General features: G+C 45.2%; 9 protein-coding genes and 1 non-coding gene across 10 annotated transcripts; 6 read left to right on the forward strand and 4 right to left on the reverse strand.

Moving 5' to 3' along the window:
• Nucleotides 1-1,592: 1,592 nt before the first annotated feature.
• Nucleotides 1,593-3,969, reverse strand: AGABI2DRAFT_146125 (hypothetical protein; the record flags this gene model as incomplete). The annotated part of the gene is made up of 12 exons (XM_006456168.1): nt 1,593-1,718; nt 1,741-2,013; nt 2,049-2,283; nt 2,341-2,579; nt 2,607-2,662; nt 2,720-2,812; nt 2,869-2,894; nt 2,955-3,042; nt 3,076-3,167; nt 3,208-3,286; nt 3,480-3,565; nt 3,635-3,969. 12 exons carry the CDS (start codon nt 3,967-3,969, stop codon nt 1,593-1,595), a joined length of 1,728 nt encoding a protein of 575 aa, XP_006456231.1.
• A 1,265-nt stretch (nt 3,970-5,234) lies between these two features.
• Nucleotides 5,235-5,774, forward strand: AGABI2DRAFT_122143 (hypothetical protein; the record flags this gene model as incomplete). Its single annotated transcript, XM_006456169.1, has 1 exon — nt 5,235-5,774. One exon carries the CDS (start codon nt 5,235-5,237, stop codon nt 5,772-5,774), a length of 540 nt encoding a protein of 179 aa, XP_006456232.1.
• Nucleotides 5,775-6,203: 429 nt separating this feature from the next.
• AGABI2DRAFT_211096 (hypothetical protein) lies at nt 6,204-8,047 on the reverse strand (the record flags this gene model as incomplete). The annotated part of the gene is made up of 7 exons (XM_006456170.1): nt 6,204-6,384; nt 6,455-6,714; nt 6,774-6,887; nt 6,942-7,346; nt 7,391-7,740; nt 7,796-7,848; nt 7,902-8,047. 7 exons carry the CDS (start codon nt 8,045-8,047, stop codon nt 6,204-6,206), a joined length of 1,509 nt encoding a protein of 502 aa, XP_006456233.1.
• An 88-nt stretch (nt 8,048-8,135) lies between these two features.
• On the forward strand, nt 8,136-8,217 carry AGABI2DRAFT_t130. The gene has a single exon. It is a non-coding gene; the product is annotated as a tRNA-Gly (tRNA).
• Nucleotides 8,218-8,277: 60 nt separating this feature from the next.
• AGABI2DRAFT_211099 (hypothetical protein) lies at nt 8,278-11,282 on the forward strand. Its single transcript, XM_006456171.1, has 6 exons — nt 8,278-8,414; nt 8,466-8,577; nt 8,689-8,869; nt 8,925-9,120; nt 9,178-10,397; nt 10,545-11,282. Exons 2-6 carry the CDS (start codon nt 8,467-8,469, stop codon nt 11,054-11,056), a joined length of 2,220 nt encoding a protein of 739 aa, XP_006456234.1. The 5' UTR covers nt 8,278-8,414; nt 8,466; the 3' UTR covers nt 11,057-11,282.
• Nucleotides 11,283-11,322: 40 nt separating this feature from the next.
• AGABI2DRAFT_122146 (hypothetical protein) lies at nt 11,323-12,247 on the reverse strand (the record flags this gene model as incomplete). The annotated part of the gene is made up of 6 exons (XM_006456172.1): nt 11,323-11,382; nt 11,472-11,612; nt 11,687-11,833; nt 11,924-11,997; nt 12,062-12,077; nt 12,143-12,247. The coding sequence occupies 6 exons, from the start codon at nt 12,245-12,247 to the stop codon at nt 11,323-11,325; spliced, it is 543 nt and encodes a 180-aa protein (XP_006456235.1).
• Nucleotides 12,248-13,251: 1,004 nt separating this feature from the next.
• Nucleotides 13,252-14,051, forward strand: AGABI2DRAFT_195441 (hypothetical protein). The gene is made up of 4 exons (XM_006456173.1): nt 13,252-13,339; nt 13,393-13,513; nt 13,564-13,782; nt 13,836-14,051. Coding segments are annotated over exons 1-4 (378 nt in total). The 5' UTR covers nt 13,252-13,337; the 3' UTR covers nt 13,872-14,051.
• Nucleotides 14,052-17,286: 3,235 nt separating this feature from the next.
• On the reverse strand, nt 17,287-18,872 carry AGABI2DRAFT_195442 (hypothetical protein). Its single transcript, XM_006456174.1, has 8 exons — nt 18,780-18,872; nt 18,701-18,723; nt 18,501-18,641; nt 18,346-18,447; nt 18,078-18,290; nt 17,880-18,020; nt 17,713-17,827; nt 17,287-17,650 (listed from the first exon to the last, which is right to left on the reverse strand). Exons 1-8 carry the CDS (start codon nt 18,847-18,849, stop codon nt 17,484-17,486), a joined length of 972 nt encoding a protein of 323 aa, XP_006456237.1. The 5' UTR covers nt 18,850-18,872; the 3' UTR covers nt 17,287-17,483.
• A 4,125-nt stretch (nt 18,873-22,997) lies between these two features.
• Nucleotides 22,998-23,815, forward strand: AGABI2DRAFT_211106 (hypothetical protein; the record flags this gene model as incomplete). Its single annotated transcript, XM_006456175.1, has 2 exons — nt 22,998-23,110; nt 23,164-23,815. 2 exons carry the CDS (start codon nt 22,998-23,000, stop codon nt 23,813-23,815), a joined length of 765 nt encoding a protein of 254 aa, XP_006456238.1.
• A 55-nt stretch (nt 23,816-23,870) lies between these two features.
• Nucleotides 23,871-26,099, forward strand: AGABI2DRAFT_122149 (hypothetical protein; the record flags this gene model as incomplete). The annotated part of the gene is made up of 7 exons (XM_006456176.1): nt 23,871-24,302; nt 24,360-24,503; nt 24,553-24,829; nt 24,884-25,491; nt 25,541-25,654; nt 25,712-25,780; nt 25,839-26,099. The coding sequence occupies 7 exons, from the start codon at nt 23,871-23,873 to the stop codon at nt 26,097-26,099; spliced, it is 1,905 nt and encodes a 634-aa protein (XP_006456239.1).
• Between the last annotated feature and the right edge of the window lie 174 nt (nt 26,100-26,273).

Raw genomic sequence — 26,273 nt, forward strand, 5'->3', positions numbered from 1 at the left:
CTTTTTCATGTACTGTGTCGCTCTCTCAAAAATGACCTCTGCTGAGGCCATTAACCTAGATCGCGTAACCGTTGACGACCGAATTATTAAAGCGGTGAAGAAATTACCTCTCCTTCGTTCGCTCCGCTTGTCTCGCTGTATAATGCCAGACTCGGGCGTTGATATTTTTGAACCCTTCATCCACTCTCTTCGCCTCGAAACGTTAGTCCTCTTTCGAAACATTGGCGAGCCATTTCGCTCTGCTTTCACCCCTCATATCTTCAACTTTCGTCACTTGAAAAGCCTCGAGGTTGATGACTGGTCAATCATTCAACACCTTGCCAAACATGAAGATGTCCTCGCAATTCAATCTTTGACCATTCACTTTCTTTCGGACTCGCGGATACTACCAGACCTATTCTCGAGGACACCAGAACTCTCACAACTGCATATCTATAGAATGGAGTTAGTCGAGCCAATTACATTTTCAAATTCTATACTTCCAAAGCTCTCTTTCTTTGATGGTCCACCAGTACTGGCTCGTAGTCTCGTTCAGATGAGGCCAATCAAGAAAATTTGGCTTTTGGGCTCGCTATCTAAATCAGTCGACAGGTTCCCATCTAGCCTTCCTTTGTTGGATCATGATTTTTGGACGGTCCTTGGACGGTCGACTGCCCCAGTTCAAGAGATCATCATGCCCAGGCATCTCTACGATACCGGTTCGCTTCACAAATACCTCCCGAATGTCTCTATTTTGAGGGTTTGTTGGTGTCTTGGAAATTGGCTGTACGAGATGGTTAACTCGAAGGAAGACCTTGTGTCTGTAAGTGGCAATTGTTGGCATGTCATTTAACAAGTTTTTACTCGTTGAAATCATATAGGAAGTTAAAGCATTCTGTGAAAAATGGCCACCTAATCCATCTGTTCATCAGATCGTGTTCGAATTTAGCCCATGCGCTGATGGAGAACTCTTATTTTACGACCTCAAGTCACAACACGCTATGCTTTGCAATGATATCTCACCTAGATTTCCGAACGTCGAACAAGTCAACTTCACTAGCGTTGTCAATTGGCGGCGGTCATCCCTAGACCAAACTTGGCGGGCTAACATTCCGAAAGTGAAGCGAGATTATTTCTATGAAAAGGCTGTGGATGATCAAGAAAACCTAGTAGACTATGATAAATGCTTTGCAGCCGTCTTTGACGGTAATTCAGGTTAGTGAAGTAGATTCGGTAGATCTATGACTAAGTTGCTTAAATTACCTGAAAGGCATTTAATGGTCAATACTACTATGTATAAGTGTGACTACCGCTACGAAGTATGTGCTGGATTTATTCACTACCAAAAGGTGAAAACAGCACTTCTACTGCGAGAAACTGTCGCTCACACATACGGACTAAGTCACTCCAAGAATTCAATCCTTCTTCCAACGGTCCTTACTGCCCTATTTCTCTTCCCCTGCATTCCCACGAAAGTACGCTGAATTAAGAATGTCTGCCCTATCGTCGTCCGACCAATTTTCGTGTACACTTACCAGACATCAAGTATTTGCAACTAGTCGGGAATGATACGCGAATTCCATAGTATCGCTGGAACAAGAAGTCCTCTGTTGCTACAAAGATGGTGCGCGTGTGATGTGCCATCTCGCTGGCCTTAGTCCACCTCCGAGCAAGAAGGAACGAATTATGTGGATCATTGTTCTATAGATTTCTATCTGAAACAGGGCGGCTTCCATGTTCTACATTATTTTAGTGACATACTAGGACCCGGTTTTGCAGATCTTTCAACTCTAATTCCCATACTTTGCGGTATAAAGCTAATCTCAATTCAAACCTCGAGTCCCGCAGGTATAAAGAACCGAAGAATTTCGTTACCAAGGAATTATAATACATGCCACCTGGAGACTGCTGCCGGAAGGCTTCCATTATGAGAGTGGAGCTGATGTGCAATCTGGAGCCGGGATCAACTTCTGACTTGAAAACATGAAAAGAAAATATACCATTTCCTTCGCGCCTTGTGGCGTAAACCTCTGACTGTTAGACGCACATTCAACACAGTAGCACTTTACGTTGTTTAGATCTCCATCGAGGACAGCATCGTATGGATCTTGCCCGAGAAATTGTAGGACGTCCTTGACAATCATACAGCCGTCGCGATCAAATTCTAGATCTGCTTTGCTCCAATTCCACGGCATGTCTACACCTGGTAGCATTCGATGGATCCTTTGGTCTTGAAGAGTCGATAGGTTGCAACGGCCTATTCGATCCCTGCAGACATCATGGAGAGTAGTGCGGTCTTCTTGCCTTCGGAAACGAAGTATCATAAGCGATTTTAATGATGGAAAATCCGTTGTTCGATACCGTTCTTGAAGGTCCAGGGGTAACAAAGAAAACATAAACTCGTTCCGAGAGTTCATCCATTTTTTCGCAACATGATCGATCTCGTCTAGCTTGAATTCAACAGTTTTCACAAGGCACTCGAACAGAATAGACCTGAAGGGTTCCATGACGGCCAGATCAGCAATGCGCGGCAGGAGGCTTAAGTCCATCGTCTGTGCCTCAACCCAATCATCGAACTTTTCTTTGAAATTTTGCCACCGCTTCGGAAAGAGTTCATCTGTAATTACCTGCTCTCTTTTATTATTTAATTGTAGCAAAATCTTGGGTTTGATGCTCCACCATTCTATTGAAATTGTTAACGGATCATATTCGCTAATGCAAGAGTAGACGTGTAGCGTACCGGCGGCCGAGAGTTTTCTTGAAGTCCAAAATCCAGCAAGGTTAGCAGGAATTCCTCCGCCGCACATTTCCGTAATTTCAGATTCCTTCCACCCTTTGAAGTCAATTAATCGAAATCCATGCATTTTCATCCATGAGGTGATACCGTACCAAGTTTATCCAACTTTGCAAGAATGCTGTTGAATCGGGTATAATGAAGTGATAATGAAATACCGGATTTGTTTAGAAGAACTCACGCATTTTGCCTCTCGATCATTAGTAGACTGTCGATGTAGCCCTTTTCCCATTCTACGAAGTCGCTTTCTCGCTTTCCGGAGTCATCAACTTTGGGGCACTCTCCGCACACAGCCTACTTACGTGGTTTCGCCCCGCCTTGAATCTCAGTCTCTCCGCAGGACTTTTCGATCCTGTACTCTGGAGAATTGCGATCGAGCAGTACGTTTGGCGTTCTGCGAACAAGTCAAAAATTAACAAAAACGACCCCGGGACCTGATGTTAACGAAACACACTCCGAAACTTAGCTCGAGAAATGGTGGGATATTCTCTACGATCGAAAGTTTGAGTGAAACTGGATATTTGGTTAGTCCTGATGCACTCATCGCAAGAAAAGGGAAATTAGACATGCTGAGGACTGTCTAAACATTCTGAACACGCTCGTAGTCGTATCCCCCATGAAGACCAGCGACCGTCGCCTTGTTCGCAAACCTTTTTAGAAAACGCTAAGAAAAAGATTACTGAAGGAATGGAGTCTTTGGACACACCATGCACTTGCGGTGAAAAAGGAAACGCGTAGGTCTTCAGGACACGGAGGCGGTGAACCCTCCGACTCATAGAGTCGCGCCAATGCCTAAAGATATCCTCTCGATAGTGTCAACACAATGATGAGAGAATTGAGCTCACTTCTTTCCATATGTACCTGGCCGACCTTTCCATTAAGACGACGTCCATGCTTTTGTTGACCCAAGAAAGGTGTAACAAATCTATGGGATCCAGGAGCCTCAGTATATCATGCAGCGTGTCAAGAGGGATTTCATTTATTGGCTGCGAATTGAACATCCACGCGTATTTGGATTTAGCTTCAAATTCAGCGTTTGTTTGGGCAGACTTGAGCTTGATTTTGGACTCGGTTTTGAACTTTATTTTGGTTCGGGTTTTGGACTTGGTTTTGACTGGTTTGACATCCGCCTTTTCGTTTCTTCGAGATTCTGGATTCTTCTTGATCCTTTGAGAACGACGAACAACAATGTCCATAAAGCTTTTAAGGGAGCCAAGGCGCCTTGGTCGAAGTCGAAACGCAACCGCAACAAGATAAAAATATCAACGTGGGTAAATGTGCTGTATTCAGTCATCAGTGCATCAGTGCTGGTTTACTTAATACAAGTTTCATCATCCTGCCACCTCCAATACTCTCCAAGCTGCAATTAAACTATGCACCTGTATCTCCCGTTACCATTGGTGCTTGTTTGCTGCACCGCTTGACGCTCACCTTAGCGGCCAAATGATGACATTATGGCAGGCTCGAAAGTTCGACTAAATTTCCGCAACATGACCCTCGAGTCTCGACTGCCGTTACCTCTCTCTTATCGCGTTTTCGCCCATGCTTGCTTAAATACACACTCCGACTTCATCTCTGTCCGGCGGATTCTGTCACGCGCAAGCCAGTCATCAACAAGCGATTTGCAACTAGTCGGGCACGCTATATGTACCAAGATTTACGAATGCTTCCCTGTATGTTCTGCGTCGCTCTCAATAAATGGAGTCTGTCGAAGCTGTCTACCTGAATGATGGAATATCTCATAAATGAACTAAGAAAGTGGTGAGAGAAAAACTGTTATTGCACGGCCTCCGTCTCACAACATGAAATTCTATTGTATCTCGACCAGATCACGAATATCAAGCAAGTTAATTCGATCAGTGTCACACATCCGGCGAGTCAACAGGCGATGACCATCCAAATCACATTTGGCAGGCTAAAGTGAGGTGGAGGTACATCCATATTCAAAAGGGCAGTGCACGATCAAGGTGCGCTCATATCCTCATAGCAAATTGCTTCACATATCCATTCACCACGAATTAGCAAAAAAGTCAGATCGGTGAACCTTGGCTCGTTCCAGAGTAAGTTTGCGACCAAGAATGTCCGTCGAAATGGCCATACGGTGTTGAATGCTATTGTGCGTATTTTCTTTGTCTCTTTGATTGCCTTGTACATGCGAAACCAACTGAATGCAAGACGCATTATAAGCTCATCTGATCTCTCAATTTATCAACTTTTAAAAGTTCATCTTGTTCCGACACCTTTGGAACAGTCTCATATTGGCATTATTAGCTCAAATGAAGCAGCAAGTGAAAACAATACAACTCGGTGAATTGATCCGAGCGCGGATGTAGAACAGCCAATCAATCCGAAGCGCTGGTCTATCTCGTGCTGTTGCGCATCTTTGATATAAGAAACCTTTTCTTACGATTCTCATACCGCATCATCTCATATCGCATCAATCAATTGCGTCCACTATTAAATGGCTCCACCATCTCGTACTTCCTTCTATTCTTTCTCTGAATCCTATTACCCTTCTACGGTTCAATTGTGGCATGATGTTCATCAATTTGATGATGTCATTGATGATAAAATGAATATCGATTCTACTACTGCTGGCAGTAGTAGTAATCTATATGAAGAGAACATCGACGCTCCATCTTCGTCTTCTTCGTCGTCGTCATACTCCTCTACTGCGACAATTTTTTCACCCTCAGCAATACGCTCCACCAATAGTTCCACACGTCGCACCAAATCGTCATCCCACACACTCAGATACAAACATTCATTCCCCCATCGTCGTCATCGTCGTCATCTCTTCCGACGATCCTCCATCCATCCTCAACTCCCCCACGCATTTGCTCAACCCTCAACGTACAGATACACCCCTTACATCCCTATTTCTGTTACAGGAGGTGATCATTCGGATAGCACCGAATTTCGTGGTGGCTGTATGATTCAGGCAGCCCCGTTAACGACAACAACAGCATCTTTGGATAACGATAATTTCGGAGACATGTAAACCGAATTATTATGCAGAGTCGATTATAGGAGCATTGAACATGGCGATTTTTCAAAGACTTGATTCAAAGAACCATTTTTTTCTACTTCCAATGTCCTTTTTCAACGAACCTATTTATCATTACTCACGGACCCGATTCTAACAAAAATACATACTACAATACAGTACTACCTGTTACCTACACTCTAACAATAATACACATAACAATAACCAAATACATATACCTTAAATTCATACAAAACCCCGAACGCGAATTACTCGAAACCAGAACCGATGGTTCCACCTGACTCGACGTGACTTCCAATCCACTGCTGTTCGATTCAAAACTTGTAGTCGTAGTGGCGGTGGTGATGTTCAACACTTGTACACCCGTAGGCGTAGGCGCTAATTCGGATTTCACTAAAAAAAAAAAAAAAATTATTACGCAACTTAAATACGAGAAGCGCAAAAGATTGACTCACTAGGAAACGTCTTGTTATTGACTATAGCTGCCTCAACAGCCGCTATCAACTTTCCATTCGCATCTTCAGGAACTGTTGATCTAAATCCTACTCTCGGAGGATCTCTCGAAGGGTATTTCAAATCCCCGAAATAAAAACTCGACACAACCCTATAATAAAATAACTCATTATTTAGAGAGAGAGAGAGAGAGATTCACTTTTAAATCAACATTAACTCACCCTTTTAGAAACGGTATCCCCAAACTCCAACTAAACAAATACCCTCCCTTGACAGGCGGATCTGTCACTGCCATATTTAAAGAACAAAGCGCAATGGAACCGGGCTCATGTTGATATATCAAATCTCTCGGATCAACGGGAAACTGTTTTCCAGAAATTAAAAATGATAATGTATGGGCTTCGGAACATGGGAATGCTGTTCCGATTCGATTCTGGATTTCTGAGATTATGTCCTCTGGGCCTCGGATGAGGGAATTTCCCTTTGGAAAAAAAAGATAAGCGTTTGTGAGGAGATGAAAGGGTTGGAGGGTGGGCTTACGGTGTCGATGAGAGCGCTGAGTTGGATGTCTGATGAGGAAAGGTTTGAGCGGGGAAGGAGTTCACCGTCTAAATAGACATCTTCGAAAATTATCTCCCATGAGAGAGGATAAGTCTATAATGCGGTATGAGGATAGGCAATTATTTGACCAAGTAAATGTTGATTGACTTCGTACGGAGCGTCTGAAGGTCCGGATAACCCCCCTTCAGCCTCACTATACCTTCTTACAGGAACCCAAGTCAAACTACCATTCTCAACACCCAATGGTAACTCTCCAACACTAAATTGCCCACTATTACCACCTACGTCAATAGTGTCTCTTTGAAGAGTCACGGAAAACAAAGGCCCGTCGATTTGGTTTGTTGCAATTAGACGGCCGGGGAACGGTGCGATATCGGAATAAGAATCGAATACTAGATCTGAAATGGATCGGGTTTCGCGGTAGGAGTGTTGTTGACTTGTATGCGGCGCTTCTTTTGGAAACCGAAGATTGGGGAAATGGGGTTGAAGAAAGTTGAAATTAGTTGTGAATATGCTACGAGATCGTTTTTGGGGTTCATTTGTGGTGGTATCCTGGTGTAAGTATTGATGGACGAAAAGTTCATACCACACTATACTGCCCCAGCCGGTAAGGAAAACCGAGCTAGGTTGAAGAAGACTAATCGAGCCAACCTGTTAGCGGGAAACCCAAGACCCAGTATCCCAGACGAGCCAGTTTTGATGAGACCAACATTAGTCTTGTTAATCGCGGCAAAGGTTTGATTTGAGACTTGGAGTCCAGCAACGCTGACATTGTCGTTCCCGATAAGTCCACGAGCAAAGGTCCCCGTAGCAGAATCACCATAGAGAAGAGACGCGTCTAGGCCTGTAGAGTTGAAGTTTGTTTGTTGTCGGTATGCAGGGACGTTGGTACCGCAGCCTTTGGTACATAAATCTGATAGTACCCAGAGATCCGAGGACCCAGTATCTAGAACGCGTTATAACTTTTTTTGTAGCGATTTCCGAACTCGGATGCGAGAGACCTAGCAAAAGGGGAACGAAAGCGCCTCCAATGTTGACCATGACGTTATAAGACCTGTGATTTATTTATCGAGGAATGTTGATTATGCTTCTGGTTGTTTGTCTTACACGTCGAGATAATCGCCGAGTCCAGCTGCGCCGGCCGTTCCTCGCCGAGCCAGGGTGGCGGCTATGGGAAGTTGAATGGCGTTTGCGGACGGAAGAAAGACTAGACCGATGGGCGGGCCGCAGACGAGGAGAAAAGGCGCCCACATGGCATCGAGAAGAGGACCGATCAAGTGAGCCAAGTGTGTATCTGCGGTGTCGCTGCTGATGGCCCTAAAACGAGCAGTAGCGTTGCGAGCATTAATGGGGTAGTGGTAACCTGGGTCGTTGCCATCTGCGCTTGCTCGACCCGCCGGGGGTTCGATTCCCTCTTAATGCATTCTTTTTTGCCCGAGCCGTGCGTGGCTGTGCTGTTCGACTCTTGGCTCCTCCTGCAATGGCTGGCTCTGGCTCGGGCTCGCGGCTGCCGACGGATGTGCTCGTCCTCGCCGGCGTCTCCGCCCTCGTCGCCGTCCTCGTCTCCACCGTCTCCATCGTCCTCCAGCTCAAAAACTATCGTAAACCCATACTCCAACGGTATCCACTTTGTTTCTCTCTACACACCCACGCACTCACAGACTTATGCAGAATGGTGGTGCGCATCATGCTCATGGTGCCCCTCTACGCCATCTCCTCGCTTATCTCCCTATTCTCCCTCGAAGCCGCTTTCGTGATCGACGCCATCCGCGACATTTATGAGGTCGGTATCCTTCTTTCTTCTCACCCATGCCGAGTTCTTGCATTTCGTTAGACTTGCATTGTTTTGTTGTGGGCCAAGCGGAATTGTTACTGATAACTCTTCACCATTTAGGCTTTTGTCATCTACTGTTTCTTCGAGCTCCTAATAGCTTATCTGGGTGGAGAGCGCTCTCTCCTAATCATGCTCCACGGCAGACCACCCAAAGCTCCCGTGTTTCCCGTCAACCTTTTCAAACGCGAGATAGACGTCAGCGATCCCTACACATTCTTATTTCTCAAACGCGGCATCATACGTCCGTCCCTTTCTCTCATTTGCACATTTAGTTTCACCTTGACGAATCCCCGCAGAGTATGTGCAAGTCAAACCTATTCTCGCAGCGGCGACCTTGATTCTTAAAGGTACCGGCAAGTACAACGAAGGCGATTTTCGCGCCGATTCGGGTTACCTCTATGTCAGCGTCGTCTATAATGTCAGTATCTGTCTAGCACTTTACTGTCTAGCCATGTTCTGGGTATGCGTAAACGACGATTTAAAACCCTTCAGGTGAGTTACTCTCAACCCAATCTCCTTTCGCATCAATCACTCATCCATCTTTCTCAGACCCATACCAAAATTCCTCTGCGTAAAAGGAATCCTCTTCTTCTCATTCTGGCAATCCATCGCAATCTCCATCCTCGTCGCCACCCACGTCATCAAACAACTCGGACCTTACAAAGACGCCGAACACATCTCTCTCGGCCTCACAGATACACTCATCTGTATCGAAATGCCCATCTTCGCCATTGCACACAATTACGCCTTCTCCTATAAAGATTTCATCGATCCCCACATCTCATTCGTCGCCCGCATGCCCTTTTATTATGCCTTCAGAGACGCTTTTGGGTGCCTAGACGTCGTTGAGGATAGTAAAAGCACTCTTCGCGGTGAAGGAATGGATTATCGCGAATTTGAACCTGCGGAAGGGTTGATGCATCAAGGTCTAGGCAGAGAACGTCGTATTCGCGCCGGACTTCGTTATAGCAAAGGCGGCCAGAGGAAATATTGGTTACCGAAAACGGATTCAGGGACGAACCAAGGTCGTACCGAACGAGCCGTGAATCGTGCAATTGGGAGAGTTGCCGGGCGAGATCAGATAGAAGAAGTTCATGCTCCGTTACTTTCATATCAAGCTGAGAGTGTTGTGCATTTGGCGCCTGATTTGGAACAAGAAGAAGAGAGAAATGATATCTGGGAGAATAGGAATGATGATGATGATGATGATGATGATGGGGGGTTTGAGTTACCTTTCGGAGGGCTGGATGAGGCGGATGAAGAATTGTTTGCGCATAGCAAACAATATGTGTTTGGGGATTATAATTATCCTTGTATTGATGTGAGTTCGGAGCATGCGAGAGTGGTGATGTGGACGGAAGAAGAACGGATTTTGAGAGATGAGAGGGGGGCTTGGTTTTCGCCTCTGAGAGGAGCGAAAGGGCGAGTAGCTATGCAGGGAAGGAATGGACCGGCTTGGGAGGGGTATGGTGCTGTTGGGAATACCACTGGAAGACGGCAACGTGGGCATACGTTGGAGCTTGTGGAAGAGGAAGATGGGAAGATTATTGATCTTAATGATGGTGGTAGAAGGAATGAGGGTGGTGGGGACTCTCAAACGGTCAAGTTACAATGGACACGGACTCAGCATCTTCCGCATTCTTCGACTTCAGCTTCAGCAAGCCCTTCACGCGATTTGTATCCTCGATCTCCTTCTTCACCATCATCACGATCACACTCACGATCAGAATCAAATTCTAAAACGAGATTAACTCGGACGATATCAGGACGTGGTCCGTCATCGGCGGGGAGTGGTGGTAGTGGGAGTAAACGCAACGACGTTGATAATGGCGGTGGTGGTGGTGTTAACCCCGTTTCTTCTTCTTCAATACCTAGTCTTAATCGGGTCCGGTCTCCATATATCATCAACGGTGAAGATGATGGTGCTTCTCCACATACTTCCAGTGGCTCGCCCACAAACATCTTACCACCAGATGCCGTGGATCTAATTGTAGAGGATAATGAGGCGAGGGAGAGGGGACAGGTGAAGGAGAGGAGGAAAGGTGAACTTGGGATGCGTGGTAGTAGTAGTACTGGAGGATTGAGGAAAGTTTATAGAAGGGGATTTGAAGTGGAGACTTCAGAAGGGGATAAAGCGAAAGGACAAGTTGAAGTGGAGAATGAGGCAGTTGGAGCGGGCGATGATGAAGATATAGAGAGAAGACGAAGGGATATGAATGTGGGAGAGAGAGTTTTGGATGTGGTTGGAGGTGATGGATCTCGAAAACAGTCGGCTGGTTCTGGTTCTGGTTCGCCAACGGCGTTGCCGTTGCCGGATGTTTGGGAACCGGAGGTTGAGGAGGATGTGGTTGTGGCTCGTGTTACAACGCCACCTTTGCATGCTAGGATTTCTGGGGATGATATGCATCATGTGAATCCGTGGGTTTGATTTTCGTTAACATTTTGACTTTGTTTCGTCTCTCGGGCATTTTTAGTAGTTCACATCAGTTTTTATCAGTTTTGGTTTTTTTCTGTGCTGCTTTGATCATTTTGTAAACTGTTTCGAGTTTTGTTGATGAAATCGCACTGTATCGTTATTTTTAATGGACATATATTTACTCATTGCATATATACGCATATATATAAAAGAAACGTGGGCCATATTTCTTTTCCTTCTCACATAACTTGGATTCATTCATTGAGACTTCGTCTTGCTTAAAGATGGGCAAAGATCTTTTCAGCAGAAGAATGTTCAAGTCCAAGACCACCTTCACTCTAATTTGAAAAATAAAATAGTCAGAAGAAATTATTTTAAACCCATGGAGGTACAGGGTGGTTAAAGACCAAGGGGACGAGACACGTACGGCGATGAATGTGACCTTAAGATCGTCGACAACTAAAGCGTATCGCTGAGTACGAACTCCGAAACCGACTTTGGATAATTGGTCTGTGGCGAGACCGAGTTTGTTGGACCAGGAAGCGTCCATATCGGAGGCGTAGATGATCTAAGAAGTAACAGGTAGAGTATTGTATCAGAAATATATAGCATAATTGGTTCAATTTGGGAAAAGAGACAAACCTTGTCTGGGGAACCGGAGATACGACCCCAAGCGCTAGTAACGAATGGGTCGTTGGCGCTGATGACGACTAGGATATCGACACCTTTTTGGACGAATTGAGGGTAGTTTTGGATGAAGGGTGGGAGATGTTGTTGGTGGCATGTCGGCTTTATAAAAGAGAGAAAGAGAAAGAAGTCGATCAGTTGCAGGTCTCTCGGAGTATGTTTGGTTTATATAGTTTACTGAATGTCACTGACAGTAAATGCTCCGGGAACTGATACGACTACGACTTTTTTGCCTTTCCATTCTGCAGTGATATTGTAATCTTGAGCTGTGGAAGTTGGAGTTTGTAAGTTTACTTCAGAGTTGATAAATGGAAAGTCACGGGGACATACGGGTACCGGTAGCTGACTGTAGATGTTATATGAATGTTTACGGTAGGGATATGTTATGTGGTACAGTGGTGGGGTGCTTACGTTGTCTGCAAGTTCGGGCGAATAAGGAACATATTTAAAAGTTCCTTCCGGAATTGTATCACCAACTTTGAGAGTGACATCTTTGTTGATAACGGCAGACGACATTTTTTCGAGCGGTGATAAAAAGTAAGTAGTAGGCTGGAGGATGAAGTAGTTTCTTGCAAGTGTTTTGGCAAGGCCTGTGAGAGTTTATGCCCTTCAAAAGTTCACATCATAGTCATGGTCAAATTGATTTCTCGCCGTGATAAGGATAAGATTACGATTTGGCCACATGACGAACGAATTACTCACTCGGCTCATGAGAGAGCGGAGGCGGGATTATTCATGCCGCCTGCTTAGAAGAGCCTCACTTAAAAGCTCAACATATTCTTCAAACACGCATCTTTGATGCGCTAAATACTAATGACCCGCGTATCACTATCTTGGGGCCCTGGGGGTGGATACTAGACGAGAGTTGTCTGAACTTTCGCATCTCCGAGCTTTCTTAGGCTATTATGCTTACCTTTTGCTCACATAAGAAACTCGTTCGGACAATACAGGGTGGTGCGAGAAATCAGTACGCGTTGAATTGAAATTGCCCCAATTGGATGTGATGGAGGCCTTGATCGAGGTAAATGACAGGTTTCCTGAACGGGTCATTCCGTACGTCACTAGTCACGAGTCACTAGTCACTGGATGTACTGGATCCTCGAGTTTCAAAAATCGGGCGTCAATCAACTCCTACGTCCGCGATACCACCCCAAATCATTTAGTCGGACCGAACAAGCTCGTATAAATGGAGTTCCATGTACTGCGTCAAAGTGCCTGCCAGTGGTCTGGTTTGATTCCACAGGTGGAGGAAGAATGAAGTAAATTGTCCGGCGGACATCTTTCCTTAAAGATCGGAGAGTCTTCAAGCGCATGCGTTTCATCCTAACTTTGGTGCACGTCATGTTTTACATTCAAACCCTCTCGGCGCTTGGTCGATTTCTGAATGGCGATGTGCCGAAATAGAAGATCTCTTGACCTTGGGCATCACGCATCACGAGCGGGTACGGTCATCTTAAGCAATGATCAATCTATGTTTATATAATCCGAAAGGGGACATTCACATTCACATCACCCTGACGGTGATGTCTATCTCACCACCATCCACTCATACATAAAATGCTGGAGCGTTAGACAGCAACACAGTGATCCCTCCCCAGCTTCCCCAATGTACGTCCAGCATCGCCATTGTATGAGTTCCTTCATAAACCTGCTTTCGTTAGGACGCATCCACTTCATCCGGTCGTTCGACTTGTTGTAAGCTGCAATGGCGAGCAATACAGAGTTGTCGATATCACAGGGGCACCGGATGGCTCATGGATACGCGAACATATATATTCAAAGGTGCGTCTCTTGCCTCGCTGTACACTATATAAACTCACACGTTGGTGAAGCTTAACATTTCGGATGACCAACAACCAACTTTTCGCATCTTCCCTTCAGAGATAGGCTCTTTTGCACTGGGTGCACCGCTGAGCGACCAAGAATTGTATGCGTTATGCCGGAAACACGGAGACCCTTCCGGTGGCCTCAAATTTTTCGTATCCCCATCACCTGATCGACCGCCATTACATTATGACCCTGGGTACAACAGTGGCCTCGCACCGGCAAGTGTAAGCTGTCATCGTCTTTTGTTTCGAGAAATTTTCACCAATAGAGACGTCAGGCCTTTACTACCGGAAACCGTGCAGCGAGATTTTAAAAATGGGCTCGGCCGGCCGAAATCAATTTTGCGATCTCTGTAGCTCACAGGGTACCCCCGAACACCGAGCGTTCTACGCTGTCATCAAAGAACGTGCCAAAGTGTAAGATTAGTGACATCCGTAAACCTGACAATTTTGTAATTCTCAATTTCTATATACCCCTTTCATTGAGCCACGACCCTACAGATTCTTTGCCGGGAACCTTATTCCGACTCACAACAAAGAAGTTTTGATCATCAACTGACACAGCCTTTGTCTTTCCTTCATGTTCTCCACATGGGTTTATCTGCAAGATGAGATCATCATAATAAAGATAGTCGATCTTTTCTTCCCGCAAAAGAAAGATGGCTTGTTTGGTGGGCTTGCTTAACCATTGCGTGAAAGGTTCGTCGAAACACTCTATGGCCGCAGTTGTACTGACGGAGTAATTTCTGGTGAGCGATATACCTCAACGCCAATTCCTGTTATCTCATCAGCCTAATAGTTTGGCCAGATTTCGCATCAACTGGAAGTCTATTTTTTCCCCTCGGTCACTCTACGGAGCAAGGCGAAGACACGAGGTTGGAAAGGTAGGCTCGTGCCCAGGCCATGTGCATTTTATGAAAAACCTGAAACACTTGCGAGACACCTTCCATGCCGGCATGCTAAATTGAGCTTACTGCATTAAGAAAGGCACCCCCAATCAGGCCCAGATGATATAGATGACTCAAGGGATTTGTTGGGTCTTTTCATCGAACTGATGTCCTCTCTGGGAAAATGATTTGCTCTTGTCATCTCTCTCCGCTCTGAACAGCGGGGAACGCCAATTCCTTTTCCGCAGCAACATAAAGTGTGTATCAATATCGCGAAGTGTCTCTCACGTCTGTACCTCATCAGCATTCCCATTGTCAGACTTTCTACAAGATGGACGGGTAGGTTCTTCTGTACAGATTTCTTCTCCAGATTCATCAGTTGAACAATAATCTTTCAGCGAGCCTGTATTTTTAGGACCACTCCACGGGATTCGGTAAGAATTCTTACTGGTTAACTCTCCAGGACACTCAATCAAAACATTTAGTCTCTCACCTCTATTGAATGTGTTTCCCTCGACGCCGACTCGGGTGCCCAAGCTCAAACACGGAATTTCGGCCCTGTAAGCTCTATCCGTGATTTTCGTCAGTGGTCTTAAATTACAATCTTTACACTTCATGACCGCCCTAAACATTCCGAAAGTCTCTTCTGATGAACTGGATCTTCGCCGGTTCTCCGCCATTTCCAGGTTACTTCATGGTTTACACACGGTTAGAAAATGAACTTGCTGTCAACGATGGCTCGTCGGCCTCCAGCGGCGCTATCAACAACGAATACACTTTCTAATTAGGTGCAGAAGTGTTTCATGTGGGACAATTTGGCTGGTTCTCCGTTGGATCCTTTCAGTCGGTTGAGGGATATTGCCAAACTTAGGGCTATCGGCATTCAACGGGTAGAGACTTTCCATTTGGTTCTCCCCGAAAACAAAAATCGCGAAGCGAGGTTCGGTAGGCCGCTCCATCTCCATGCTCTCGTTGTGGGCTACGGCCGCGTTTGTTGACACGTACCGGCAAATCTTGCCGCCGCAGTCCTAATCAGGTACTTCTGCGACCCACAGCAACCAGTGTGGCTGAAACACATTGAAAAGTCATTAGGTCACAGGGGGTCGTTCGATGACATACAACAGCGCTAATATTGTCATTCTTTATGACTCTCGTCCATCATAGCGGTCAAGGATACGGTTCATTGGATAATAATGAGTTATTACCGCATGGTTTCTGGCTTCGAAATTGGCTTCATCAAGGCATCATTGATACTGGAAAGCGCCTACCTCATCAAAGGTCGACAAAAGGAGGAAAGTAGGCTGAAAGCGTCTCATACAAAACCCGAATTCAATGATATAGAGGAGGACTGATTATCAAGCGAATGTCGCTGCCGCCAAGCTAATTGATGTTCTTCTCCTGGAAACTCGCAGGGCCGGTGATGATTAATGATTGTTGTTCAAGGCTACCGGCCGGCCGTCGCCCATTTTTTGAGCACTTGTCAACCTAATGTATGTAATCGACGTCGTACCTTCTGGCTACTAGCACTAACAGGCTATATAGTTATTCAAATTTAATTCCGGAGGTTTACTCCAGGCTAATAGCGTCCCTTTCGTGCCCTGTCCGATGTTCGCAATCTGAACTGGGGCTTCAGAATTCTGCCCTCTTCCTCTCCTACTGATCGAATGGCCGCGTCCCTTTGTGGAATAAACTATTCCTGTCCGACTTCCTCCACGAAATGCCACTGGCACTTTCTCATCCTGACCATCAGGAAATTCCGACGGTCCGGAAATTAGTTGACCACTTTCGTCAAGATGTAATTCTGGGGTTTCCTGAAAAGGAGCGTCTTCTCATACTGTAGATGTTCTCATGAAGCCCTATCATTTAGGTTTCCTTGTCTTGTTCAATCGTCACTCATGATCCTTCTTAAGTTGATTGTTATCAAACCCCTCTGCGACCAGTTAAATGGGATGTGTGATTGATAACTCATGATGTTCTTTGAGCTCCGCAAACTCCACTGTAACAAAGCCGAAGAGAACTCTGACGGTTTGTGCTGATTATGTGCTGATTGTGCTGAATCAAAATATGATTGGGAAAATCATCAATACTAATGATGTCTTCTAAAATTCTAACTGCCTAGGAATCACGAGCTGATCTCAAAAGTTGGACGTGGATATTTTTTCAAGGAGCGGTTGTGATTTTGCCGGATAAATTTCGCCTTATCTAGCATTCAGCACGCGGTGGAACGATAGAGGATCTCACTCGTCCGATTATTCATAAAGCTGGGTACCAACTTTACAGCGCATACTCCTTTCTTAAAAATGACGTCTTGGAACCACACATTCTCCCACTAAATCCACGCCAATCGCCTGGTTCCCCGGGCACTCCCACTCGGTAGTTCAAGAGAGATAGTGATATTCCGAAGAAGCGTTTCAAGTTTGCGTTCTCTCATCTCTCTATCTAAATTTGGCGAACATTGATCAACTTCGAAACTTTGCGAAGTAGGTAAATCAATGAACCATTTTGTGGAAAGACCCATATGCATGCCATCTACGATGTGATTCTGATGGAATGCAGCTAGAGTTTAATGAAATTGTTATCATATATCATGCGTATAATTACATCTCACAGTGAACTACAGTCCTCGGGCCGTTGATTGTTACAGTGCGCCCCACAATGTCTTGTTCTGGGCTAAAAAGTTGATTTCTTACAAGAAAATGACGGACGGGAATGGAACTGAAACTTGAATTCTGAAATACCGCTTCGCCAAGTGGCCCAGCAAGATCACTCGGCATGGCAAGACAATCTTCTTCCTCAAGTGAATTTACACGCAAATGATCCAATTCATGATTCACATCAGTAACGCGACGGAAATTCCCGGCTCAAGGCCAAATTACGGTAGCGAAATGACTCATAGGATATCTATATTTAGACTACATAATAAACAGAATTTGGTAACCAGGTGGGTCTTCACTGACCTGGACGTCTATCTTTTCTTTCACGAACGTTTGAAATACCTGTACATGCCAACTTTATCACCCCTTCCACCAAAGACGGTAATCAAGCAGAGAGCTTCTTGCGCAAGACTTCCTTGAGTGTCTCACCGTCCTCTGCAAACTTCTTGATACCCTCATGCAATTTATCAAAGGCCATCTGCTCTTGCAAGAGAGCCCAGCGGAATTCAGCCTCGTTGTTGACGAATGAGACTTTGGGAATGGATACTTGTTCTATCATCGGAGATCAAATCAGATAAGATAATATATGGGGTAATTTCCGAAATATGACGTACTGGCAGTGGAATCAAGTTTCTTGGGAACAGGAGCCGTCGAGTTCTTGAGTTCCTCAAGGAGAGCCGGAGAGATGGTGAGAAAATCAACACCAGCCAGAGCCTTGATTTCACCAACCTGGAGAAAGGTATAAGGCAAAGTACCACAGACCAATAAAACGAAAACTCACGTTACGGAAAGAGGCACCCATGACGATGGTCTTGTAACCGTGTTGCTTGTAGTAGCTGAAGATCTTCTTGACTGATTGGACACCTGGATCTTCGTCACCCTCGTAGTTCTTTCCCGTGGACTTCTTGTACCAATCGAGGATCTATACGCTCGCCGTCATCAGAAACTGGTGGAAAGATATTTTCAAGGCCAAACTCACACGGCCGACGAAGGGCGAAATCAATGTGACACCAGCTTCAGCACAGGCCACAGCTTGACCAAAGCCGAAGAGAAGCGTAAGGTTGCAGTGAATGCCGTCCTCCTTCTCCAACTCCCTAGCGGCTTGGATACCTTCCCAGGTAGACGCCATCTTGACCAAAACGCGGTCCCGAGAAACACCAACTGATTCGTAGAGAGCAATGAGTTGTTTAGCCTGCAATCATGATGCCAGATTAATAGATGCTCAAGCCGCACGAAATGGTGCACACCTTGGCCTTAGTGGCCTCCTTGTCGAACGAGAGGCGGGCATCGACCTCGGTAGAGACACGACCGGGAATGATCATAAGAATTTCCTTGCCGAATTCAACAAGCTGTTCAAGATGAATAATCAGCGAAATAGATAATGATGCGTTACATAACATACAAGTCTGTCCATCGCGTTGTTGACCTGGGCGTCAAGATCGCCACCCTTGTCCTTGGCATACTTGGTAGCAGCATCAATGAGACGGGCATATCCAGGTTTGTTGGCCGCGGCCAAGATCAACGAAGGGTTAGTGGTAGCATCCTACAATTCCCATTAAGTACATTCATTATTCGCAAGGAACATATCGATGGTTCCTTTACCTGGGGTTTGTAAACATCGATAGCTGAGCGATAAAAGTTTTAACGATACTGCGCAGATATGAAGTGTCTTAGTGCTTACATTCAAAGTCACCAGAGTCGGAAACGACAACGGTTCCGGTCTGCTTTAGTTGGTCGAGAGAGGTAGTCATGGTGGTCGGAAGTGAAGTTTTTGAGATAGGTAATTACCTGGTCCTTCGATCACGCAGTAATATAACATATCTATCCATCACGTGACTTTTGTTTTGATGTCATAGATGGTGCTTGCGGCACATCCTTAGTCAACCTCCCTGGCAAGTTTTGTTTGTACGAAAGATTAGTGGGAAATATGACTAGCACGAGGGGGCACTAAGATCGAACATCTGAACGGGTGTACCTCTACTTGGAAGGATTTCTTGGAAGAAAGCATCGAGCCCTTGTTCATCCTCGTCCAATAGGAATCCACCCTTCCAAAAACTCGGATGCACCAAATATGTCAATTATGCGTGAGGTAGGTACGGATGAAAGGCTAGGTTAGCACTTTTGTCGGCACTCTGGCCTCTCCGCGAAGGTTGTCTATGTAGGAGAGTGTCAGGACCAGCGTTGATTAAATCACGCGCGTTTAAATGAAATCTCCCTTCAAAACACCCGTAAAAAAAAGAGTATGTACTATGTAGAGTGGAATTAATATCCATACAAAACTTGGACTCGGTCAAATCAATCACGATTAAAAGTAGCAGATTAAAACTTGTATTTTAGTGTAGTACATATGATACAAAGGAGAGATGATTAATCATGTTTCTGTCGTCATGTCGAGTTTCGAGAGATGACACGGATCAGCGCATCAGCTGTCGCAGAGTTGATCACCCGAGATCAGTTTTAGGTGCCGGTTGTTCGTGAGATTTCGGGGATCTCATTCTTTGTCAACTCGGTGCTTATAAAAGAAGATTGAATTTCCGTCGAACAAGGGTCTGGACTCTGAACTCATTATAAAAAAACAAAGAAACTAATATTCAAAGGCATGAGATGCGGGATAGATGCTGCTAAAAATAAAGGAGATAAAGTAAAATGTTCTTCGATGAGCGATGATCGATGTTTCGATGCCAAGTTATTGGAGTCAGAGTAACTGTAAATCACAAAATCAATACCGAGGTGAAAAAGAAACGTGATACTGAATCTCTTTTTATTCTGCTTCACTCTCGCTGTACCTTATTATTCGCTAAGCGAAGGCACCATCATCGAAATTGGCAAAAAGATCGCTCCGTTTGTTCAGAGACGATACTCCTTCTCCTCACATATGTAGAGACGGGGGGGACTCGGGTAATATACAATGTATGTTTTATTTTCAAATTCCTTGTCAATTCGACGCGGCGTCATGCACTGGTATGGGATGCTCCCAAAAACTATGACATATCCTCGTTTTGACTTGGCTGCTGTCAACGTTAACTTTCATGTATGGCTGGCAAAGGCCGAACGACTTGACAAGCGGCGGATGAAACGTTGACTTGAAAACTTATGAGCAAAAGTAATAATAAGTAACCCATCTGACTACGGAAAGGACTCAACTCACTGCGTTCAGATATTTTTGAAGTTTCTCGGACTCGAAGTCATGAACAAATTGCTGATAGCATCGTTAAACATGACAAAGGCCGAACAGCTTGACAAGCGGATAAACATTGACTCGTAAAATCATAAGCCAACGAGCTTATAATAGTAAGTACATTCCGATCGCAGGAAGGACTCGACTCACTATCATTTTAGAAACTTCAAGTGAGTTTGAAGTTTCTCTGTCTCAAAGTCATAAACAAATTGCTAATAACACCGTTACATCTAACAAAGGAGCTTGACAAGCGGATGGACGTTGACTAGTAAACTTATGAGAAAATGTGCTTATAATAGGTAACTCAGTAGTAAGTAACCCTCTGACTACGGAAAGGACTCGTCATTGTGTTCAGATATTTCAAGTTGAGTTTAAAGTTTCGACTGAGTCGAAGTCATAAACAAATTAGCTAATATCATCGTAATTGTAACGCCTCAAAGCCTCAGTCCACTTAATTCGGATATCCTCCGAGGTCAATTGAGTTACTAAGAGGCTTCAGATGACCGAAACTGCGGGTACTTACTTACTCATATGCATAGCTAACCGCAGGCAACACCTCAACTCTCATGATGCTTGGAGTCATGTTGTATCATCAGTCAGTCACCTTCAATATACGAAACACTGCAAAAAAATGACCTCATTGCTCGTCAAATAAGTTATTTAGAAGTTACTGGCAGATCTTAGTAAAAAAAAAATTGTTGTACTTATCAATCAATTGATTGACTTTTTTTTTGAAAAAGTTAGTCATTTGAGATGTATCATAACTTATATATCAATGTACCTGTCTAATAGATTAGATCGACCTTGTGAGTCACTGCGATTGAGGTTTAGATGTAAGTCAGGAAAAAAGATATTAAGTATATCTTCTTGAGAGTTGATATCGGGGTGATGATAAACAACAGTAACAACTTCAGTTCGTAAACAGCGAGAAGAACAACTACAGTAAATAACATGTGTTATTTAATGCTAGTAACAAATGTGGTTTTCTTTCGGAATTACAATTTCCGAGAGCGAGATAGAGAGTACTAGAATGAATGAGAGAGAGAGAGAGAACAGAATGAGAGTAAAAGTATGACTCAAGTAGTAAAGACTTTTTTTTTTTTTATCTAGCGTTTCCGAGACGGGGTTTTTTTTCGTAGCTAAGAAATTTCCCGACGTTCCGGTTTTGACTTTTCAATGGGGTGTTTCTTTTTTTTCGGAATACAATTTCCGAGAGCGAGGCCCAGAGATAGAGAGTAGAAATAGAATGGGAGGGAACAGAATGCTCATAAGTTGCTTAAAGTATATTGTCAATGGGCGGAGGTGGTATTGTTTTTCTAGCGACTTGTCGTAGTTCAGAAACTCCCGATACTGTTACAACGTAATTCGCGCTCTAGTACTTCCTTTCTTTGAATCTTGGGCGTTCCGATACTCGGTGTAAAAGAAAAGCTCATGAATGGCAGAATGTGTCTACATATATAACATATGATAACATAACATATGATAACACTCATTCTTTGTTCTTCAAAGGGGGATAATATTGATATGTTTTATCTTCCGATACATATTATAGCGTAAGAAGAAGAGAGTAAGAGAAAGTGTAATCGGAGAAAATAACTCCGTACCACGAGTATCTCTAGGATTTATAAGGTAAGAAGTACACATAGGTTACCACGATCAAGTTAGATGGTATCGTCGGAGTCGTAATTATAACGAACATTTTTCAAGTTATGCCTCCGGTGGCGTTGAACGTCGTAAACTATATATATATATATACTTCATCATCGGTAGAGTTGATTGAATCAGTGACATGGGATAAAGAGGTTGCCACTTTGTTGTCTTGCCTTATACATATATAGTTTTTTGTTCGGATGAATATGTTGACCGAGTTTTTTTTTGGGCTTGGGGAGCGATTGTTTGTGGTTCGAAGTAAGTAAAGTGCTTACTTACGCCTGAGATTCATTGCGGTAATAGTAATTCGGAGGAGAGTATGTTTCTTTGTTCATAATCAGCTTCGGAAATGCTGTGTTTTTTAGGGCTGTGCATTTGTGCAAAAAGAATACGTGCTCAGATGTGTTGATTTATGATCTCATAACTCTCAAGACTTACCCAGTTGAAATAAAAGTTAACTTTGGAAAAACAAAGATTTATGACTCCCCCTCACTTCATGATCATGGAAACGGAAAGTTAAACTTTCCGAAGATCGAAAGTTTGTGAACACAATTATTTTTAACTTTTTAGTACGCGCGAGATAAAGTGGATCGTCTATAATTTTATAGGGTACTGAGATGATTTCGGTACCGCGGGTGATAAAAACGCGAGATGTTTGGGTTGACTTGAGTAGAGATGAAACTTGATTGATTAAATGGATGATCGTGTGACTCGACTACATCATCATCATTTAGGTACTAAAATTACGTTATTGTTACTAGGTTAGGGACAAGGAGATTTTGAAGATCGCGGAAGACAATGGTTGAATTGATAAAATCGGTACCAGCGCTGTTCCGTGTCATCGGTAATTTCTTTCCGCAAAAACGCCTATCAAGAATTGTAGTTGGGTTTTTAGATATAGGTATTTTGTAGATTACACGAGATGACTAGATCTGAGTTTGTGCCGCTGGTAAGGAGACGACACTTTATTTGGAATATTTTGCTATTAGATGTATGACTAGATGTTTTTTTTGGGGTTTATAAAGGAAGAAGAGGTAGGGAGGAAAAGGTCACTTAACCCCCCACGCGAACATGTCAAGACATCATTATAGATCGTCGAGGTCGTCAGCACCTCCGAGTATTACGCTTTATGATATTCCTGGACATACACCTCAACCATGGGCACCTAATATCTGGCGAGTTCGGTAAGTTTGCTTTGAAGGCTGTTTGAGTTGCACATACTCACAAAGCAATGTAGATTTATTCTGAATTTCAAACGCTTGCCATATACAACAGTTTGGGTAGAATTCCCAGACGTCGAGACTACATTACGATCTATTAATGCACCGCCAACGGCGGTACGCAGTGATGGCAGACCCATCTATTCCCTTCCCGTCATAGTCGACCCATCGCGAAATCCAAACGCACCAGATATAGTTTCGAATGCCAACCATATTGCAGAATACCTCGAGTCGAGATATCCTGCACGGCAGGTCTTCCCCACCGGGTCTCGAGCCATGCAAACGCTGTTTGTGCACTATATCCAAGAAGTGGTTGCTAAACCTTTATTGCCGATTATGATACCGCTGAGTCACCAAGGCATGGCTGAACGGTCGCGGTCGCATTTTCCGGGGATGGGTGGGGTGCCTGTGGGTCCACAGCGAGAACAGGCGTGGGCGGCGGTGAAGGAGCAGTTTGATTTTCTGGCGATGGTGTTGGAGAAGAATGGGGGAGATGGGGATGGGGTGGTGGTGATGGGGGAGCAGGTGAGCTATGCGGATTTTGCGCTGTGTGCGGTGTTGGTGTGGATTGAGCGGATGGCGGCGCACGATGGCTGGGCGCGAGTGAGGACCTGGCACGGCGGGCGTTGGCAGCGGCTGTTGGAGCGATGCCGCGAGTGGATGGATTAGTTAATTTATTTATTAATTATGTATTTTAACAATTAATTGTTACGCTTTCCCCGCCATGTCGTCCTGCTCGCCGTCGTCGTCCGCGGTGACCATCCCGACACCGGGCAAGTCCATCCTCAAGCGTCCCCCACACAGCCAGCAGTCCCTCTTTGCCCGCTTCACCAAGTTCCTCCCCGTCGCCGCCCCTCAGCCCGACGATGACCACGTAAAACCCCTCAAGCGCGCCCACTTTATCCTCCCTGAAATAGCCATCGTCTATCCCATCTCCTCTGTAAATCCCCCTTCTACCCCCGCCCTCAAGGACGAGAAACGCGCCATCGAGGACAGGGAGCTCGAGCGTCGTCGCCGTGTCGTCCGTGGCCCCCCATCGAGTCCTGGTGCTGAGCCAGAGGGATGGTGGAACATGGACAAGGTCGCCTCTTTCTACCGCGAATGCTGCGCTGGCTACGACGAGGAGCCAGATCCCGCCATCTCGGCTGCCTTCAAGGTCCGTCGCCTCCCTCGTTCCGCGATCACCCCCATCTCATCTTCTCTCTCTCTCTAGCTGGCCTCCCACACCGTGCCCCGCACCGTCGACCTCTCTGGCGTGCAGCTCACTCCCACATCCGCCTCTGTGCTCTCAGACGTCTTTACCATCGATTGGGGCCTCCGCAAGATCGTGTTTCGCGAGTGCGACTTGGACGACCTCGTAGGTCCTTTCCCCTTCCTCTCGCTCCTTATTTTTACGCAACGTTTAGACGTTGAAACCCATCTTGCATTCTCTCCTCATTTCAGGTTCCGTATCCTTCCTTTCCGTCGCCTCCAATCGCCGTCTCAAAGCCCCTGCTTTTCGGCTGATCGGTGCCTACATGAAGAAATCCCAGGCTCTGCGCTTCCTTGACCTCGCACAGAATTTCTTGGACAAGAAATCGATCGAGTACATTGTAGCTGCCCTCGAATCTCCGCCGGAACAGGGTTTAGACTCGCTCCGTCTGGATGATTGCTCATTACGTCCCGCAGCTCTAGAGGCACTCTGTAAGTCCATCTCATCCCAGCCCCTCTCTCTCTCTGTCTAATCTTAACCCGCAGGCCGTGCCGTACGCACTTCTTCCCTCAAACATATCTCCCTACGTCACAACCGGATCAGTTCTTCGGGTGGCGTCGCCCTCGCACTCATGATTCGGGACTATCCAGATACCATGCCTATACTCATGTCTCCCACACCGTCCAATTCTGGCACCCCCGTGTCTTCAACAACGTCATCACCTAGTCAATCCGTCATCGGTCTACCTCCCCCGTCTCCGCTCGCAAGCCACAGTCATCCACCACTCCCACCTATACCGCCACCAACCAAAGCCGGACCCGTTCTTCCTCCTCCTCGACATCCTTCACAAGGACCAGTCCAGACCACCTACACCCCATATATACCCAAGGGCAGACGGCGTGTGAATGTCAATCCTCCTCCGCCGACACCTACAGGCCAACATATTCCGATAATCACTTCATCTTCGCAGGGCGGTGTAACTACGAGGCATACCACCATAAAGTCAAGTCAACATTCAACTACTTCATCATTATCAACCGTGCGGCATGATACAGGACCCAGTGCTGCTTTGTTAGACCGCGTACGAGCTTTAGACGCTTTACCCCGTCTAGGGGCTTTGAAAACTTTGGATCTCAAGGGAAATGATTTACGAGTGAGTAGTCCGTTTATGAGACCGTTAAACCAAGCTGACATGTGGTTAGAATGGAATTACTTATCTGGCACAAGTTCTTAAACGCAATCGCACGCTCAAGTTGTTGAATTTGAGTGAAAATAAATTGGATGTGGTTGGGTTAGTCACTATTGCGGAGGCTTTGGTAAGTGAGATACATGTGTTTTGGAATTTGTTAGCTTATATGATTGCTTTGTGATAGAAATACAACTCGTGTTTGGAGACGTTGGATATGAGTAAGAATCCTTGTTCAGGGCCCAGTTTGGATGGTGTACGCTTCAATTCGAGGTCTTGATCTCTTTTTTCATAAAAATCTAATGGTAATGTAGATCCAGTCATTGCGAACGGCATTTACGTTGAACTCGTCACTGAAACGACTATTTTTATCGTCGACTCAAATGAGTTCTGCGGGTGCGATAGCGTTGGCGGAGTTTCTTCCGGAATCGACGAGTTTGCTTCATTTGGATTTGACGAGTAATGAACTGGATTTGGCGGGTGTGATGGCTTTGAATTCGGGGTTGAAGGGGAATCATGTGATGAGATGTTTGGATTTGAATATACCACCTGCAGATGAAAAATATGCAAAGTGAGTTTGTTTGCACATATAGGACTCCTGCATTTCATGTTTTTTAACTTACTTTTGAATTTTAGGATGTGTAGGGAGATTTTGAATACGTGTGTGAGGAATACGGAGGAGGCGGAGAAGAATTCGAAAATGGCGTCTTTTGAGATGCCGTCGTCGGCGGTTTCGGAGACGACGCCTA

The sequence above is a fragment of the Agaricus bisporus genome (assembly GCF_000300575.1).
Source record: "Agaricus bisporus var. bisporus H97 unplaced genomic scaffold AGABI2scaffold_12, whole genome shotgun sequence".
Lineage (NCBI taxonomy): Eukaryota > Fungi > Basidiomycota > Agaricomycetes > Agaricales > Agaricaceae > Agaricus > Agaricus bisporus.